General features: G+C 44.5%; 1 protein-coding gene across 6 annotated transcripts in view; it reads left to right on the forward strand.

Annotated features, from left to right (window-relative positions):
* Window positions 1–18461, forward strand: part of TCF20 (transcription factor 20) — a 243394-nt gene that overhangs the window by 166830 nt on the left and 58103 nt on the right. For 3 of the 6 annotated variants that reach the window (XM_073586702.1, XM_073586698.1, XM_073586696.1), the window contains one exon: window positions 3570–8952. In XM_073586702.1, coding sequence (XP_073442803.1) covers window positions 3589–8952 — 5364 coding nt within the window. In that variant the 5' untranslated portion in view covers window positions 3570–3588. Of the gene's footprint in view, window positions 1–1219; window positions 1359–1432; window positions 1656–3569; window positions 9438–18461 lie in introns of those variants that run through there. The other 3 variants (XM_073586699.1, XM_073586697.1, XM_073586701.1) reach the window with 3 other exon arrangements.

Genomic DNA, 18461 nt, shown 5'->3' on the forward strand with positions numbered 1-18461 from the left:
CTCAAAAACCTTTCAGGTGATGCAGTTTTTTAAAAAGATGATCAGCTTTTGCAGCTGAAAAACGTATCCTCAAAAAACACAGGAAAAACGCTGTGTGTGAATGTAGCATTAGATCAGGAATAGAACAGTCATTTATAGGACATTTCATAACTTTCCCAAACTCCTATAAAAAAATATTCAGCACATCCTGCATTGAATTACTGTACCCAATTTATTATATATTTTAGGAGTCGGTCCATTTTATACCGACTCCGACTCCACCAAAATGAGCTCCGACTCCGACTCCACGACTCCGACTCCGACTCCACAGCCCTGCATTACGGGCAGGGCCTGTCAGGTTTGCTGGTGGTCATTACGGGCAGGGCCTGTCAGGTTTGCTGGTGGTCATTACGGGCAGGGCCTGTCCGGTTTGCTGGTGGTCATTACGGGCAGGGCCTGTCCGGTTTGCTGGTGGTCATTACGGGCAGGGCCTGTCAGGTTTGCTGGTGGTCATTACGGGCAGGGCCTGTCCGGTTTGCTGGTGCTCATTACGGGCAGGGCCTGTCCGGTTTGCTGGTGCTCATTACGGGCAGGGCCTGTCCGGTTTGCTGGTGCTCATTACGGGCAGGGCCTGTCCGGTTTGCTGGTGGTCATTACGGGCAGGGCCTGTCCGGTTTGCTGGTGGTCATTACGGGCAGGGCCTGTCCGGTTTGCTGGTGCTCATTACGGGCAGGGCCTGTCAGGTTTGCTGGTGCTCATTACGGGCAGGGCCTGTCCGGTTTGCTGGTGCTCATTACGGGCAGGGCCTGTCAGGTTTGCTGGTGCTCATTACGGGCAGGGCCTGTCCGGTTTGCTGGTGCTCATTACGGGCAGGGCCTGTCCGGTTTGCTGGTGCTCATTACGGGCAGGGCCTGTCAGGTTTGCTGGTGCTCATTACGGGCAGGGCCTGTCAGGTTTGCTGGTGCTCATTACGGGCAGGGCCTGTCAGGTTTGCTGGTGCTCATTACGGGCAGGGCCTGTCCGGTTTGCTGGTGCTCATTACGGGCAGGGCCTGTCAGGTTTGCTGGTGCTCATTACGGGCAGGGCCTGTCAGGTTTGCTGGTGCTCATTACGGGCAGGGCCTGTCAGGTTTGCTGGTGCTCATTACGGGCAGGGCCTGTCCGGTTTGCTGGTGCTCATTACGGGCAGGGCCTGTCCGGTTTGCTGGTGCTCATTACGGGCAGGGCCTGTCAGGTTTGCTGGTGCTCATTACGGGCAGGGCCTGTCAGGTTTGCTGGTGCTCATTACGGGCAGGGCCTGTCAGGTTTGCCAGCTGCCCATTAACATACAAATTCAACTCTGGCTTTCTCTAAACAGCAAAACGAATTTCTACAAGAAACGTAAGGATTTCCTTGGCATGAATGCATGGCGTCAGTGTGGGGTATAAAACCCTTTGCCGGGTGGATTACTATAAATTCTCCTCACAGTGGCCGCACAGGATGGAGCCCGGCAGCAATGGGCTCTTATCAGGGGGCCGGTACCAGCCCCGTATGACACAATAGCTAGTACGATGTGTTATCAATAAAGCTAGGCGAAAACAGGAAAAAAATAGCGCCTTTCCAGAAGATACAGGAAGTGATGTCAGAGGATGGCCGTGATGTGTGTGCGACTGATGAGGGAGAGCTGGAGCGCAGCAGGTATGGCTGGCCGCTCGGCTGTTGCTGAGCGAGGAGTGCGTGCTGGGCTCTGCTGCCGCCGCTGCTTTCGCGGCGGCGCTTCGCAGCCATAGTGGTGACGCTCGGAGCTCCCCGCCGGTGTGTGCTGCGCCTGCGACGTCCGGCCGCTCCTGTGTGCGGGCTCCATCACATGGACTGTGTGACAGACCCGAGCCCGTCCATTGAGCGGTGTGTGCTGCCCTCACCGGGACGCAAGGTGCCCCGTCAAAGGCCTCTGCTGGGCGCCCTGACCCTGCACATGTGCCCTCTGCCAGCTGTGCAGGGTCTCTTCTGAGTGGACCTCAGCCCCGCGTGTCAGGAGGCCGAGTGTCCGGCAGCACCCTGGCCTATGGCTTCAGTAGGGCTGTGCAGGTGAATGGCAGCCTTTTCTGTACATGGGCTGAGACTCGCCTAGCCATGGCTGTGGACATGCCACAAAGTGCTGGTCCCATACCCATCAGCCTGGTACAGTGCCATTATCCTATGAAACTCTGTGATCCTGTACATTTTAAATGTTGATGTAAAAAGTCCGCTGACAATATGGCTGAACTCGTCCCAGCTCTCTGGTGAACCATTTTCATTTGCTCACATGCCCCCAGCCTAAAAGTGTGTCTCACTGCGATCTTCACCTCCTTCATGGATCAGATCCTTCTGTGTACATAGGAAGGCTACCATTGGGGCAACCGTGCCCTCTTCCTGCCTCTAGGCTACATGTCTGATTACCCTTCTTTAGTGAAAATGTTCAGTGGTTTTCTCTTCACTAGATATACCTTGATTCGAGTGACATACCGCATGGCTACAATCTAATGTCACCCACAATATAAAAAGCTTTAAAGCTGAAGACAAGTTGATTTTCTTCTGCCATTACTATAACTAATGTGTCCAATGTTGCATTCAATTGTTTTTGTTGTTCGAGGTGCGGGATGGAATTGACATCTTAAAGGGACTGTCAGCTCAGAATGGCTTCAAACTGAGAACTAAGTCCAACCTGTTGGTGCACCATGGCAGGGCCAATCCTTCATATACATCTTCTCGCCTGCTTGTTTTCCCTCAATCTCCAACCCCTTTTTCTCATAGAGCCATAGAAGGGTGGAGATGGATGGAAATCAAGCACCTGGGAAGGTGCACTTGAGTGGCTGGCCCGTCATAATGCAACAAGTGCTTGGACTTAGTTTGGACAGTCATTCTGTGCTGACAGTCTTTTTTTAATAGTATGTTTTCTGTAAAAAAAAAAAAAATTCTCCTGCAGTGGTTGTCATATGTCACACACAATATGGTGCTCCTGACGCATGGAGGGCCGAGTAGATTCTAGGGTCAATGTACCTTCATCCAGCAGCTACAGAGCCTTGTAAGGCCAAGTAACATGCAGCTGTTTCTGGGCAATTATCTGTGTACTTCGCATACTTGATTTGGGGGACAGATGTTAAATCAAAATTTGTCTAACTTGTTAAACTAGATTTGTCCTGGTAGATGTTCTCTTGAGACTAGGGCATATCTCTGTCTATTTAGGTATATATATCCAGCAGCTAGACTCTAACAAAGTAAAAGGCTAACTGCGTAATCTCATTAAGCTGAGACACTAGTTACCGTTTCTCACTTTTGAAGATCCTGTTTAGGGTACAGTTGAGTGGATACACAGGCATATGTAGGCATCTGTGAGCAGTAATAACCGCAGTCTTTGCCCTACTACATGCCCATAGTTATGTCAGTTATATTTTCAAATATTAAAGTGATATGGTTTACTGGCAATTTGTTTTTATATCTCGGTAACCTGAATCTAGTAATTGTTTACAAGTATGTATTTCTTGGATATTGTAATCTGTAGTAATTGTTTACTAGTATGTATTTATTGGATATTGTTGTAATATGTATTTTTCTCTCTTATTTGTATTGCAGGAAGTGAGAGTTTGGCACCATGCAGTCCTTCCGGGAGCAGAGTAACTACCATGGAAATCCGCCTACTTACCCTCCAGAAACTCATGGAACCTCAAGGCTGGAAGAATTCAGCCCCCGACAACAGACTCAAATATTCCAAGGCAGCTATGGAGCACATCGTAGTGGGGCAGCCACGCCTAATGCTTCAGCTCCAGGAGAGAGCACTAATCTGCAAAATTACCAAAGTTACCACAAAGAATCAGGTGAATTCTATTACCTAGGCAACAAAGAAGCAGACACCCCAGGGGGTCAGACACAACAGCGTCGGCTACCTGGACCAGTTCAAAGTTATGGTCCACCCCAAGGGAATAGCAGTACCAGCAGCACTGGCTTCAGCGCTCACTATGGGAGAGAGAGTCACCATAGCCAATTTGCAGGACAGCATTCATCTCCAGCTGGTCTTTCTCAGTACTCACAGGATTTTCCTGGGTCCTTCTCTCCAGGTGGTGGACAGTATTCATCACATGTTTCTAGTCAGCAGCTTAGGCATCAACTTTATCAGTCTCATCAACCTATTTCTCAACCTGGTAATTCACCTTCATCCACAGTAACTTCACATCTACATCAGATTCAACGTTCTGCCAATCTCAATTCTCCTTCTGGATATCCCCTTCGAATAGGGCAGTTTGGTCAACATTATCAGACTTCACCAGGGTCATCATCTAGTTCTTTTCCTCCACAGAGGTTTGGACAATCAGGAACAAACTATGAAGACTACAGCCCTGGAGGTACTAGCTCTCCATACGAAAGTCATTTGTCTGGATCCTCCTATGGGAGTCAACAAGGATATAGTAGCTATTCTAGCCAGCACTTAAAAAACTTTGAGGCAGCTAAAATGCCTCAAGGTGGAGCTCAGACTCAGCAGCAGCAGAACCCTTCTCATTTATTGCAGTACTCAAACTCCTCTAAATTACTTTCTCAAAACCAAGCTGGGCAGTATAATCAATCTGAAGTTCCTGTACGTTCGCCTATGCAGTTCCAGCAGAATTTTAGCCCAATCTCAAATCCTTCTCCAGCTGCTTCTGTAGTACAGTCTCCAAGTTGCAGTTCTACACCATCACCTCTGATGACCAGTGGTGAAAACATTCAGGGTGGTCAAGGAAATGTCCCTCTTCAATCCAGAAACCGAATATTGTCAATGATGCCACAATTAAGTCCTAACACGCAAACTGCAAGTTTTAAAGGTTATGGTGTAGATGGTCAACATGAAAAACGTTTAACAGATCCAGGTTTGAGTAGTCTGAACGCACTCAGCAGCCAGGTTGCCAACTTGCCTAATACAGTTCAACATATGTTACTATCTGATGCTTTAGCACCTCACAAAAAGGGTGGTAAACGGACTTCCAGGAAAACGGACAGCTGTGCCAATTCAGAAACCTCATCTCAAGCTGAAGAGCAATTGAAATCGCCAATGGCTGAGTCTTTAGATGGCAGCTGCTCCAGTAGTTCAGGAGATCCAGGTGAAAGGGTAAGACAGCTAAGCGGCCAGAGCACCAGCTCAGAAGCCGGTTATAAGGGACCTCCTTCAGAAAAACAACCTTCACCTGTTCACACTTGGCAGAATGAACCTTCGGGAAAGACTGTTGTTCAAGATATTGATGCAATCTCAGAGCCAGCAGAAAACTTTCCGGAAATTTCCAAGCCAAGTGAAAAGTCAGTTGGAGTTATTGTTTCAACAGAAACTATGGCAAATCGATCAGAGAAGGGAATTGATGAGGCCACAACACTTATAACTAATGATAATCTAACACCACAGCCAGAATTGCCCGAAATAGCAAAAGAGGAAGATCCCAAGACTTGTCCAAATGGCCAAAATGGAGAACCTAATCCTGGTGATTCTGTATCAAGTACAGTAGCCAATGTATCCCTAATAGAAACTGACAGATCTGGTGAAGTTGGATTTGAATTTAACGAAGCATCATCTAATTCTCGAAATGCTGCCATTTTACCCCAACAGCCAAAAAATTCAGATACAGGGATATTTGTTGGGCAAAGTGAAAGGAAAATGGGAAGAAATGAGAAGTATCCAAGCCTTTTGCAGGAAGTCCTTCAAGGACACCATCAACAAGAAAGAAGATATGTAAGAAATGCACAAGAACAACCAACAGTTACTGAAAGTCCTGATGTTCCCTTAAGGCCTAATGTTCTCATGAGCCAGACCAATGACCAAGCTAATCGCAACATGCTTGGAAAGACTTTAGCCCCACATTTAGAATCCTCACAATGGGGACAGTGGGATAGAAAACCCACATCAGAAATAAGACAAATCAATTTGGCAGATTATTCTAGCACCAGAAAGATTGAGGGAGAACCTCCAGCATCCTGCCATGAACCCAGCAGTGGTCCTTCAGAAAGAAGATCTGTTATCTGTGACATCTCCCCACTTAGACAGCTTGTGCGCGATCCATCTAGCTCTCATGTTGCCTCTAGTCAAGAAAGACCACAGGAAGGCAGAGCTGGACAGTCTGTTATTTTGCCCAGTGGAATGTTGTCTTTGGAAAAGTCAAATAGCCAAAGTGGAATTGCTAAAGGAGAGGAAGCAGAGTCTTCAAAGATTCTCAGAAAACGAACAGGAGACCAATGTATGCCATACAGCTCCAAAGAATCCCCCAGAGGAAATGCAAGTCCACGATCAATGACATTTGATTCCAACCAAGAATATGGCTCTCATGGCCGTTCATCTAATCCTAAAAGGGGACCCGGGAGAGTAGGATCTCGAGGAAGATCGCCTTCTCAATCTCTAGATCTTAGTGATAAATTAAAATTGTCCTCTGGAAGAAGTCGTGGTTCTTCAGAGTTTCATCACATGACTTCAATAGGTCTTTCAGAGCGAGCTAGTCGTGAGGCTTTGTACTCTGCTTTCTTCCATAATGCTGATAACTCTGCTCTTGGTTACCATACTAACTCACGATCAAGTTCTTATGGGGAGCCTCATCCATCATTTACATCACCTTTACATTACAAAAGGCAGATGTACCAGCAAGAGGAATACAAAGAATGGTTGGGAAGCTCTGCTCAAGCAATACTGTCAGCTTCGCAGCATCGTCAGGATTTACAGAGAAAAAGTCCCAGACAGGAGTCCTTTCATGTTCGAAGTCCTGTTAGGAGTGAAAATGAAGGGATTGCATATGGCCAGGCAGGCTCCTTTCATGAACCTGGTAACATAGACTTTAGCCGCCAGATGCATATATGTGAAAGTACAACTTCTACTTTAACAGCTGGAGACTTCAAACGAAATATTCATAAAACTACTCCAGGAGATTTGGCTAGTTGGCACCTAGGGCGACAGTCTTCTCCTGCAAAGAAAGCTGTTTTTTCAGCTAGTGCCAATCAAAAGCCATTCAGTCCTGTTAGGGATTCTGAAACACATTCTCACAGACCCAGTGAACCATCCGAACTTTCTAAATCTGGGTGTAGTCCGCATCGGCCTTTAGGACCTGAAGAAGTATCTCACCATAACCCTTTAATTATGAGAAGAAAAGTACGTTCATTCATCTCGCCTATTCCAAGCAAAAGGCAGTTGTCCGAAGAGAAAGCACGTCCTATTATTGGCCCTTTAAAAGACGGTTCGGACCGAACACTCGAATCACACATTCGATCACCAAGAGAAAATGACAATGAATTTTTATGCATGACAGAAGAGCAAACCAAGTCTGGTCTTGAGCAGAGAATCCCCACAGCAGTGACTCTTTCAAGTCCAGCCAAGACAAAAATTCTCCCTCCACGCAAAGGAAGGGGTCTTAAGTTGGAAGCCATAGTGCAGAAAATTACATCACCTAATGTTCGGCGTACTACAGCCCAGAGTATCTCAGAGAGTGTAGTTGAGCCTGTAACACTTGATGATATTCTGTCGCTCAAGGGTAGGAGTTCTGAAGCTAGTAGTTCCATGGAAGAGACAGCTGAAAGAGTAGTGGTTACTGCGTCAGACATTTCTAACAACGAGGATATAAAAATTCAAAGTCTTTCACCAAAGTCTTTTGAAGCTTGGCCTGTGAATGATGACAAACAGATTAAAAAGGAAAATGAAAAACAACTTCTAGAAGCCAAAGACACCCCGCAAGCTGGGCTTGTAATACAGCAAGCACCCAACCATTACTTGGAAATGATGGGAAACTCTACAGCTTTAGAACAGAAATGCTCGTTGCCACAGATTCAACCTCCTGAGAAGACTGATAAGGAGAAGGTAGTAAATGTACCTTGTTCTGTTATCCCCAAGCAAGCTATTATACCCCCAAAAGGATACTTTCCATCTGGCAAAAAGAAAGGTCGTCCCATTGGTAGTGTCAACAAGCAGAAAAAGCTGCAGCAGCTTCAGCAACAGAATGCTCAGCAGCAAGTGCAAGACCTTCAGCAACATCAGTCTCCTATTGAAGCCAGCATGGCACCTCTTTCTCCTCCACAAAAAACACAGGTAATACCAGAGCAGGTCTTAGAGTCTGAGCCTAAACCAAAAAGGAGGCGAAGGGAAAGACGGAAGCAACCTGGAACCACTAGGAGGAGGAGAGGAAAACAAGCAGCTCCTATTGTGGCTCCCATTGAACCAGAGATCAAATTAAAGTATGCCAGTCAAACACTTGACAAAGCAGAGACCAAAACCAAATCCTTTTTCCCCTATATTCATGTAGAAAACAAGGAAGAGTTAGGCTTGTCTTGTGTCATTATCAATGCTGAAGAGGAAGAGCAGAGATGGAGAAAAGTATCTTCTGTACGAAAAGATCAAAGGTCCTCATCCTCGCAACCTTCTGAAAGTAAAGCTCTTCCAGTCTCAAGCTTTATGGTACAGGGACCAGCTGTCACAGAATCTGCATCAGTTGGTCACCTTGTCTGCTGTTTCTGTGGAAAATGGGCAAATTACAAAAATCTTGGTGATCTTTTTGGTCCTTTTTATACACAGGAATATGCATCTACTCTGTCCAAAAACCCACCACCCAAAAAATCATCCGATACCCCCAAAAAAGTGAAGGTTCGACACAAAGATACATTGGATGGTTCTAAGAGTGACTCTGATGAAGAGGAGGAGGAGCCACAACAAGCCAGAGAACAGCGCAGTTTGTCTGCACACCCCCGTTACAAACGTCGAAATCGTTCTGGAGACTGTGCTTCAAGGCATGCTGTACCTTCTCGGAGAAAGACCACTGATTCTTGTGAACTTGGCTCTTTGGACTCAAGTGGGTTAGTCACTGCAGATGGAATCCCTGAGCAAGGATTTCAGATTCCCCAGCTACCTCTTGACAGCAATGAATTCTGGATGCATGAGGCATGTGTCCTTTGGGCCAGTGGTGTCTATTTTATTTGTGGACGATTGTATGGATTGCAAGAGGCTTTTGACATTGCCAGAGAAATGGTAAGTGAGTTAAATAGGTCATTTTCTCTTGTGTACCATAGTGTTTTGGTTTATTATTTTTGCTCTGTTTACTTTATCATGAGAAAATTTGGGTACCATACAAGTATTTACTGATGGTTTTTATGCATCTGTATAGCAATAAAACTAAGAATTAATTATTAAAAGGCAGGGACTTAAACATGAGAATTGAGGGGATAGTCAAAGCGAATACATCTGTGGACCAATTAGCTAGAACAGATGAACACAATGTCTCATGGCTTTACTACTACCTTCTGCAGTTTGCAATGATGAGCACAACATTGATGTTGGCTTGAACAGTGAGGCTATGTGCGCACGTTGCGGATTTGCTTGTGGAAATTTCTGCGCGGTTTCTGCGTCTTTTGGCAGAAAACGTAGTTGAAATTCCGGACACTCCGATTCTGATTTTCATGCAGATTTGTATTCGGATTTGTAAGCTAAATAAAGATATATTATTTAAAAAAGAATTGTGATGTCATTTCCTTGTTCAACTTACCATTTTTCATTATCCATCGAAAACCATAATGTCATTACATACCAATATACAGTACCATGTTCAAATATGTTTACACACACAAAAAAAATTATATATATATCATATTTATTATATTTTTTATATATATATATATATATATATATATATATATATATATATATATATATATATATATATATATATATATAGCTCTGGCAAAAATTAAGAGACCTGTGCAAAATTTACAGTTTGTCTGATTTTTCTCTTTGTAGATATATTTTTGAGTAAAATGTAAATTCCTCTTTTATTCTATAAATTGCTGACAACATGTCTTCGAATTTCTAAGCACTAAATGTATTTATTTTCAGAAAATTAGACATGGTCAAAATAACAAAAAAATGCGGTGCTTGCAGACCTCAAATACTGCTAAGAAAACAAGTTCATAATCATTTAGAAACAGCAATACTAATGTTTTAACTCAGAAAGAGTTCAAAAATCAATATTTTGTGGCATAACCATGATTTTTAATCATGGCTTTCATGCATCTTGGCATTCTTTCCACCAGTCTTTCACACTGCTTTTGGGTGACCTTATGCCACTCCTGGTACAAAAATTTAAGCAGTTCTTTGATGGCTTGTGACTATCCATCTTCCTCTTGATTACATTCCGTAGTTTTTGCAATGGGGTTTTAGTTCTGGAGATTGGGCTGGCCATGACAGGGATTTGATGTGGTGGTTCTTCATCCACACATTGATTGACCTAGCTGTGTGGCATGGTGCATTGTCCTGCTGGAATAGCCAGTCATCAGAGTTGGGGAACATTGCCTGAGCGGAAGGAATCAACTGTTTTTCCAGGATAACCTTGTATGTGGCTTGATTCATAACGTCCTTCGCAAAGATTAACCTGCCCAATTCCAGCCTTCCTGAAGCATCCCCAGATCATCACCGATCCTCCACCAAATTTCACAATGGGTGCAAGACACTGGCTTGTACGCCACTCCAGGTCTCCGTCTAACCATTAGACGACCAGGTGTTGGTCAAAGCTGAAAAATTAGACTCCTCAGAGACGATTACCTTACTCCAGTCCTCTATTGTCCAATCCTTATGGTCTTTGGCAAACTTCAGCCTGGCTCTCCTTTGCTTCTCATTGATGAAAGGATTTTTTTCTACCTTTACATGACTTGAGCCCTGCCTCAAGGAGCCTGTTACGAATTGTTCTTGCCGTGCAATTCTAGCAATGTAAATCCCAAAATAAGTTCTAGCAATTTTTACCGGTTCACCACAAAAGCCCCTCCTGTTGAAACTTTTCAACAATTGATACTTAAGGAACTACGCTCCTGTCTCCAAAAGATTGCCCAATCTTAGTCCCGCTGAAAGAACAGCGATAAATTCATTAAGGGCCAATTAAAGGCATAAATATAAAAAGTGCAGATAAAGGAGGAGGGGTTGTAATCATGAACAGGGACTGGTATGTAAAAGAGGGTTTAAGGGTATGTGCACACGGTGTTGAAACTGCTGAGGAATTTTCCCTGCAGTTTTTGCTAAATCCGCAGGTAAAATGACCTGCGTATTTACTGCAGTTTTTGTGCGGTTTTCCCTTGCAGTTTTCTACCAGTGGATTTCTAGAATGGAGCAGGTGGAAAACTGCAGTAAACCCGCATAAAAGAAGTGACAACGCAGTTTTCAATCAACAGCAAATCTGCGCAGAAAAAAACGCAGCATGTGCACTGCGGATTTTGATTTACATTGCCTTTAATGGTACTGTACATCACATGCAGTTCTGTAGATCCGCAGGGCCAAATCCGCTGCGGATCCGCATCAGAATCTGCACCATGTGCACATAGCCTTAGAATATTAAGCGATTCCGATTATTACAATAAACTTGTCTATGATCCATCACCTAACATCTTTTCTGAATACACGGTATTTATTAAGGAAGCTAGGTCTCTTGGGATCTTAAATGTGATATTTCTAGATTCAAATTACCATTTTTTTTTTTTTTTATTTTTTTTTTCTTGCCAAAAATCCATAAAGACCCCATTCATCCAAATCCTCCCCAGCTGCCCTATTATTTCAGGCATTGGTTCCATCACATGTAACCTGTCCCATTATGTGGATTTATTTTTACAAAAATGTGTTGAATCTGGTATCTTACCTTAAGGACTCCTCTCATTTGATTGATCTCCTTCTTTCCCTACCCTAATATGGCCAACTGTTTTATATTAACTTTGGATGTCCAAGCCCTGTACACTAACATCCCCCATGATAAAGGGTTGGAAGCGGTTTCTCAATTCCGTTGTACCGATTATTAATTACCCCCCCATGCAAAAGGAATTTTTGAAAAAGGCCGTCTTATTTGTTTTGAAGAACAATGTCTTCTCTTTTGAAAAGGATTGCTACCGCCAGCTGAGGGGCTGCGCGATGGGGACAAGATTTTCCCCCGGTTACGCTAATTTATTTATGGGGGCATTCGAGCCCTTTTTCATCTCGCAGTCCCCGCTGGCGGTTGATAAGATTGCTGTGTATCGACGCTTCATTGATGACCTATTCATAATATGGACTGGGTCTGAATCAGAAGCACTTAATTTTGCCCATTCTCTGAATTCGAACTCCTGGGGTTTAAAGTTTTCCGCTAATATATCGAACACAGCTATCCAATTTTTGGACCTCATGATAAAGGTTGTCTCAGGCTAGTTTCACATTAGCGCTTTTGAGCGCAGCGACGGCCTGCGCACGGCCGCCGCTAAGCCCCACCCCCTGCCGCGCCTCCGCCGGTAGCTCCGCCTACCGGCGCATGACACTGCATGCGTCCTGCGTCCCCTATCTTTATCACTAGGGGCGCAGGCCGTGCGCAGTATGCGTTTGGCGGCGCATGCGTCCTTTTGACGGTGCGCCAACCTGCGCCAAACGCAACCTGCTGCAGTTTGGTTGCGCTCGGCGCACCGTCAAAAAGGCGCATGCGCCGCCAAACGCATACTGCACACGGCCTGCGCCCCCCAGTGATAGAGAGAGGGGACGCATGCAGCGTCATGCGCCGGGAGGCGGAGGCGCGGCAGGGGGTGGGGCTTAGCGCTAATGTGAAACTAGCCTCACTTGGTCGTTTCTCCACCTCTACGCACTTTAAGCAGGTTGATGTCAATAGTTACCTTAGTTTCACCAGTGGCCATCTTCCCAAATGGATATTAAATATCCCTTACGGGCAATACTGGAGAGTCTGTAAAAATTGTACAAATTATACCTTTTTATTTTTTTTATTTTTTTATTTTTTTTAAAGAGGCGGAGGTCCTGAAACATCGGTTTCATCATAAAGGTTATCTGAACAAACTGATTCATGATGCCTATACCAGTGCCAGTGTGTTCACACAAAAAAGTTGCCTCGAGAGGATCAAACGTAAAAAGTGACACACCAGATAAATCCCCTGATTTTTGTGAGATGGAGTCTCATTACCAACCTTTAATCGGTCCCATGCTTTGATACGAAATCTGCTTAAATACGGGTTCATCTTGAAATGGGACACTATCTTGTCTTCACATATACCCTTACAACCTATTACAATTTTCAGAATAAAAACGACTCTTCGCAATCTTGTGGCCCCGAGTAACACAGTTGTTAGATCTTCAGCTCTATCTACCAACCAAGGACACTCTAAACCAGGGTGCTTTGCTTGTAAGGTCCCAAAATGTCTATGCTGCACTTCCATTCTAAATGGAGCGCAATATTTTAAATCTCATACCACTGGCATTAGCTTCAAAATAAATTTTCATGTCACTTGTCAGTCAGCCTATGTGATCTATTTAATTGAATATGGATTACAATATGTGGGCCGGACGATACAGACTATGCATGCTAGACTCAATAAACACCAACAAAATATCCGTAATAGATTTCTACTGCATAGTCTCTCTAAACATTTTCTCCTAATACACAATAAAAATCAGAGCTCACAAACTCCCCATTATAGATCACATTCCAGACAATGTGACCGACTGTTTTGGCAGCCTAATAAGAAGGGAAAGATTCTGGATTTTTAAACTTGGCACACTGGCACCAGAAGGGTTAAACCTTACCATTGAAAAAGCCATTTGATATCTGAGATTCCTTTATCGAAATATACCTTCCACATTTTTGAAGTTTTTTATTATTGTTTTTTCCCTACTCATTTCTTTTTTTAACATGTTCTTGTATTTATGTTTTGTACACTTTTTACATGGCCGTTATCAGTCTTTTAATTATCACGTGTCTTAATTGTTTTTGAACTGTTTTAATGGCTTCTGCATTTTTATTGGTTGCTGTTTTTTTAAATACATCCCCCTTTTCATTGAGTGTATAATACCACCTGAGGAAGACGGATCTATTCCGTTGAAATGCGTTGTGGACTCTTTTAAATTTCAATTGTTTCTTTAATCAATGAAGAATTTTTTGCATCAATAGAATCCTGCCCTTTGTGCCCTGCAGACCAGGTCTTTCAGCAGCTTTCCTAAAGCTGAAAATTAGACTCATCAGAGATGATTACCTTACTCCAGTCCTCTATTGTCCAATCCTTATGGTCTTTGGCAAACTTCAGCCTGGCTCTCCTTTTGCTTCTCAATGATGAAAGGCTTTTTTTCTACCTTTACATGACTTGAGCCCTGCCTCAAGGAGCCTGTTACAAATTGTTCTTGCCATGCAATTCTCCCCAGCTGCCATTTGCCATTCCTTTTGAAGGTCACTTGATGTCATCCTGCGGTTGCTGAGTGACATTCCAATAAGATGACGATCATCTCAGTCAGTGGAGAGTCGTTTTCGCCCTCTCTGTCTGTAGCTTTGTTGTCTCAAACGTCTGCTGCTTGACCTTGTAATGGACTGCCATCTTAGAAATTTTAAGGATGGAAGCAATATGACGCTCCCTGTATCCCTCTGCTAGTAAAGCCAGAATTGAGCCCTTCTTTTCCTCTCCCAAGACTTTTCTTTTCAACTCCTTTTGGCATGGTTAAAAGTTATTTTTTCATTCCTATTACTATTGGGATATTCCTAGCACTTGTTTTGCCATCCAGCTTGTCCTATTGCAAGAGGATTGTGAACACCACAGCAGGTTTTTTATACTTTGTTAAATAATATTTGGTTCAGGTGATCACCTAATCAGAAGCACATTAAGTAGAATGAGGTGTACTCTGGTTGGAATTCAACTGACACTGGAATGGAATGGCTGTCAGACATGTAGAGAAGCTGATTTTTTATAAAACTTTGTAGTGGTCACTTAATTTTGGCCAGAGCTGTATATATGAGGTTTAGTAATGAACAGGTATCAACCAGATTCCCTCATTAATAAAATGGCACATAAAGAGTTAAATACACACACAATCTGCGTGTAATGCAATATTTATTTTTCAAAAAATGTCTTAAAGTTGTGTAGGCTCCTGTGTAATTTTTATAACCAGCTGGGGGAAGATGTTAATGTTCTGGGAAGGAGCCAATAGCCATAAAGGTTTCCAGGCTGCTATTAATATCCGCTCACTGATGTTTGCTTAGCCTTTACTGTCTATTTTACATGGGAACCCTAGAAAAAACTCGACATGGGGTCCCCCTATAAAATTGAACCAACAAAGGCTAGGCAGACAGCTGCGGGCTGATATTAATAGCTTAGGAAGGGGCCATGGATATTGGCACACCCCCCCCAAGCTAAAAACATTAGCTCTCAGCAGCCCCAGAAATGGCGCAACTTATAGATGTGCCAATTCTGGCACTTAGCCTCACTCTTCCCACTTGCCCTGTAGCAGTGGCAAGTGGGGTTCGTATTTGTGGGGTTGATGTCACCTTTGTATTGCCAGGTAACATCAACCCCACAACTTAGTAATGGAGAGGCGTCTATAAGACACCTATCCATTACTAATCCTATAGTTATATGGTAAATAGACAGCCAGAATTAAGTCTTTGATATAATCACACAGACTCCTTTATTGAATCTTAATTTACCATACTTACTGAACGCCTAATCCCTGACTCCCTCGTCTCCTGCAACAAAAATAAAATAATAAACCAACATCTAATGCTCCCTGTCGGATGTAGTCCATTTACAGAGTGTCCCACGACAATCTCACGTGTAGAACAGTCACATCGGGAGCAAACAGCCTGATGGGTGCAGTATTCTCATCGGCCCACACCTGCTTTTTTACCGCAGGTCACCGCTGCCGGTCACCGTCAGCTGCGGAATCATGCTGGCATCCGCAGCGCTGTGACCGACAGTACCGGCGATAGCGTTACTGCACACACCCACAGACACACGCACATATTCTCCTCCCACACACTCTTCCTCCTTACATTTTCTTTTCTGCAGCGTTTTTGCCAGCACACCCGCATCAAATCCGCAAATCTTTCTACACCTGCGGTTTTGCTGCGGATTTGACTGACTCAGTGGGTGCAGAAACGTTGCATATCCGCAAAAAGAATTGACATGCTGCAGAAAATAAAACGCTACAAATAAGGACTGAAACTTTTGCAGCATGTGCACAATAATTCAGGAATGCCATTGATTAACATTGTTTAAGTAATCACTTGCGTTTTGGGAGCGTTTCCGCATGTAAAGAAACGCTGCGGAAACGCAACAAATCTGCAGCGTGTGAACATAGCCTGTATGTTAGTTGCTGCGTCAACCTGTCTAGTGGTACATGTTTAACTTCATGATTTTGAGGAATGGGAGTAATGCCATTGACGATCCAGAACATATCAGTGATTCCTTTGCCCAGACATGGTAAAGTACTGTGGATGCTCAAGCCCTGAAATTCCCAGTGCGTTAGAAGGATTTTGTGAGGCCTAAGGGAGTTGCCCCTAGGTGAGGCTTAATGTGGAAAGGCAGTGCACCTCCTAGATTGGCACTGCCCCTGGAGCATTTGTCATCATTAGCTTAAAGGGAGCCTGCCACCATGAAAATGCAATCTGTCTGCCTGTCCTTCTTAGTCTCCCTTTGTCTCTCTTCTCCTGTTGTGCTGTCATCTCTCCCCAGAAGGATGTACCACTGCATCCTTTACATCCACCAGGTCGATCTGTTTGCACAGTCTGGACTTGTAGTTCTGTCTGCCTGTTGGTTTTGATGGCCAGATTGGGCATTTAGTCTGTACTGGCTCAGGATTTGGCGATTACCGCTACTCAGGATTTTATCCAGATATAGGGTGAGTTTATCGACTCTGGTATTTGGTCAGTATTTGTAAAGTGATTATATCCGTCCTCCAATCACTGATATTCCTGTCTTGGCCTTACCTTCCTATTTCTGATCTTTGTCAGGCTGCTTAGTTGGTGTTTGAGTGAGCCCAAATAAAAGAGTCCTCTTCTTAACTGTTAGTTGTAGAGAGAATTTGCCCAGCTCAGCCCTGCAGGCACTGGTGAAGGTGCTGTGATGGACCTGGAGAAGGTACTTGCAAGTGCAACATTACTCTTGGGCTATAGTTCCACCCTGACCAACTTGGTTGTGCGGGAGGACCCCAAATGTCAGTGCGGTACTGAAGGATCGGCACGATGACTGAATCAAATATTTTTAGCCAGACCCTCAATGACGGTTTTGCATGGTAATAGATTCCGTAGAATAGGGGTGCATTGTCATCTTTTTCCACTTTTATCCCCTTATTGACCGTCGATTCGTCTTTAATGGCCACATTTTAACGGCCCTGAGAAACAAGTGCATACCGCGCCCCCCCCCCCCCCCCACGAGTCGGGAGTAGCTGAAACTAGAGAACATAATTCGGGTCAGTTTTAACGAACCCCATTTGCGATCGCTGTTATTAACTGTACAACGCAACCGCAAAAAAAGGTCAAATTTTCCATTTAATTTCTCTCTCCTCTGATCAGACATCAGAGGAGAGAGAAATAGGGTCCCCCTGATCTCCCTCCCCCCCCCCCCCCCCAGTGCCTCTGGTGTCTCTGGAAACCCCCATGAAGTTGCCCGACATCATCTTCCAGGAAGAAAATGGCAGTTGCATGTGTAGTGCGACCGCTGAGATCTGCCAGCCAGCACCCAGCAGCAACAGGACATACAGTGCCTACAAGTAGTATTCAACCCCCTGCAGATTTAGCAGGTTTACACATTCGGAATTAACTTGGCATTGTGACATTTGGACTGTAGATCAGCCTGGAAGTGTGAAATGCACTGCAGCAAAAAAGAATGTTATTTCTTTGTTTAATTTTTTTTTAAATTGTGAAAAGTTTATTCAGAGGGTCATTTATTATTCAACCCCTCAAACCACCAGAATTCTGTTTGGTTCCCCTAAAGTATTAAGAAGTATTTCAGGCACAAAGAACAATGAGCTTCACATGTTTGGATTAATTATCTCTTTTTCCAGCCTTTTCTGACTATTTAAGACCCTCCCCAAACTTGTGAACAGCACTCGTATATGGTCAACATGGGAAAGACAAAGGAGCATTCCAAGGCCATCAGAGACAAGATCGTGGAGGGTCACAAGGCTGGCAAGGGGTACAAAACCCTTTCCAAGGAGTTGGGCCTACCTGTCTCCACTGTTGGGAGCATCATCCGGAAGTGGAAGGCTTATGGAACTACTGTTAGCCTTCCACGGCCTGGACCGCCTTTGAAAGTTTCCTCCCGTGCTGAGGCCAGGCTTGTCCGAAGAGTCAAGGCTAACCCAAGGACAACAAGGAAGGAGCTCCGGGAAGATCTCATGGCAGTGGGGACATTGGTTTCAGTCAATACCATAAGTAACGTACTCCACCGCAATGGTCTCCGTTCCAGACGAACCCGTAAGGTACCTTTACTTTCAAAGCGTCATGTCAAGGCTCGTCTACAGTTTGCTCATGATCACTTGGAGGACTCTGAGACAGACTGGTTCAAGGTTCTCTGGTCTGATGAGACCAAGATCGAGATCTTTGGTGCCAACCACACACGTGACGTTTGGAGACTGGATGGCACTGCATACGTCCCCAAGAATACCATCCCTACAGTCAAGCATGGTGGTGGCAGCATCATGCTGTGGGGCTGTTTCTCAGCCAAGGGGCCTGGCCATCTGGTCCGCATCCATGGGAAGATGGATAGCAC

The sequence above is a fragment of the Dendrobates tinctorius genome, unplaced genomic scaffold (genome assembly GCF_039654945.1).
Source record: "Dendrobates tinctorius isolate UK_male_01 unplaced genomic scaffold, ASM3965494v1 ptg000094l, whole genome shotgun sequence".
Taxonomy (NCBI): Eukaryota; Metazoa; Chordata; class Amphibia; order Anura; family Dendrobatidae; genus Dendrobates; species Dendrobates tinctorius.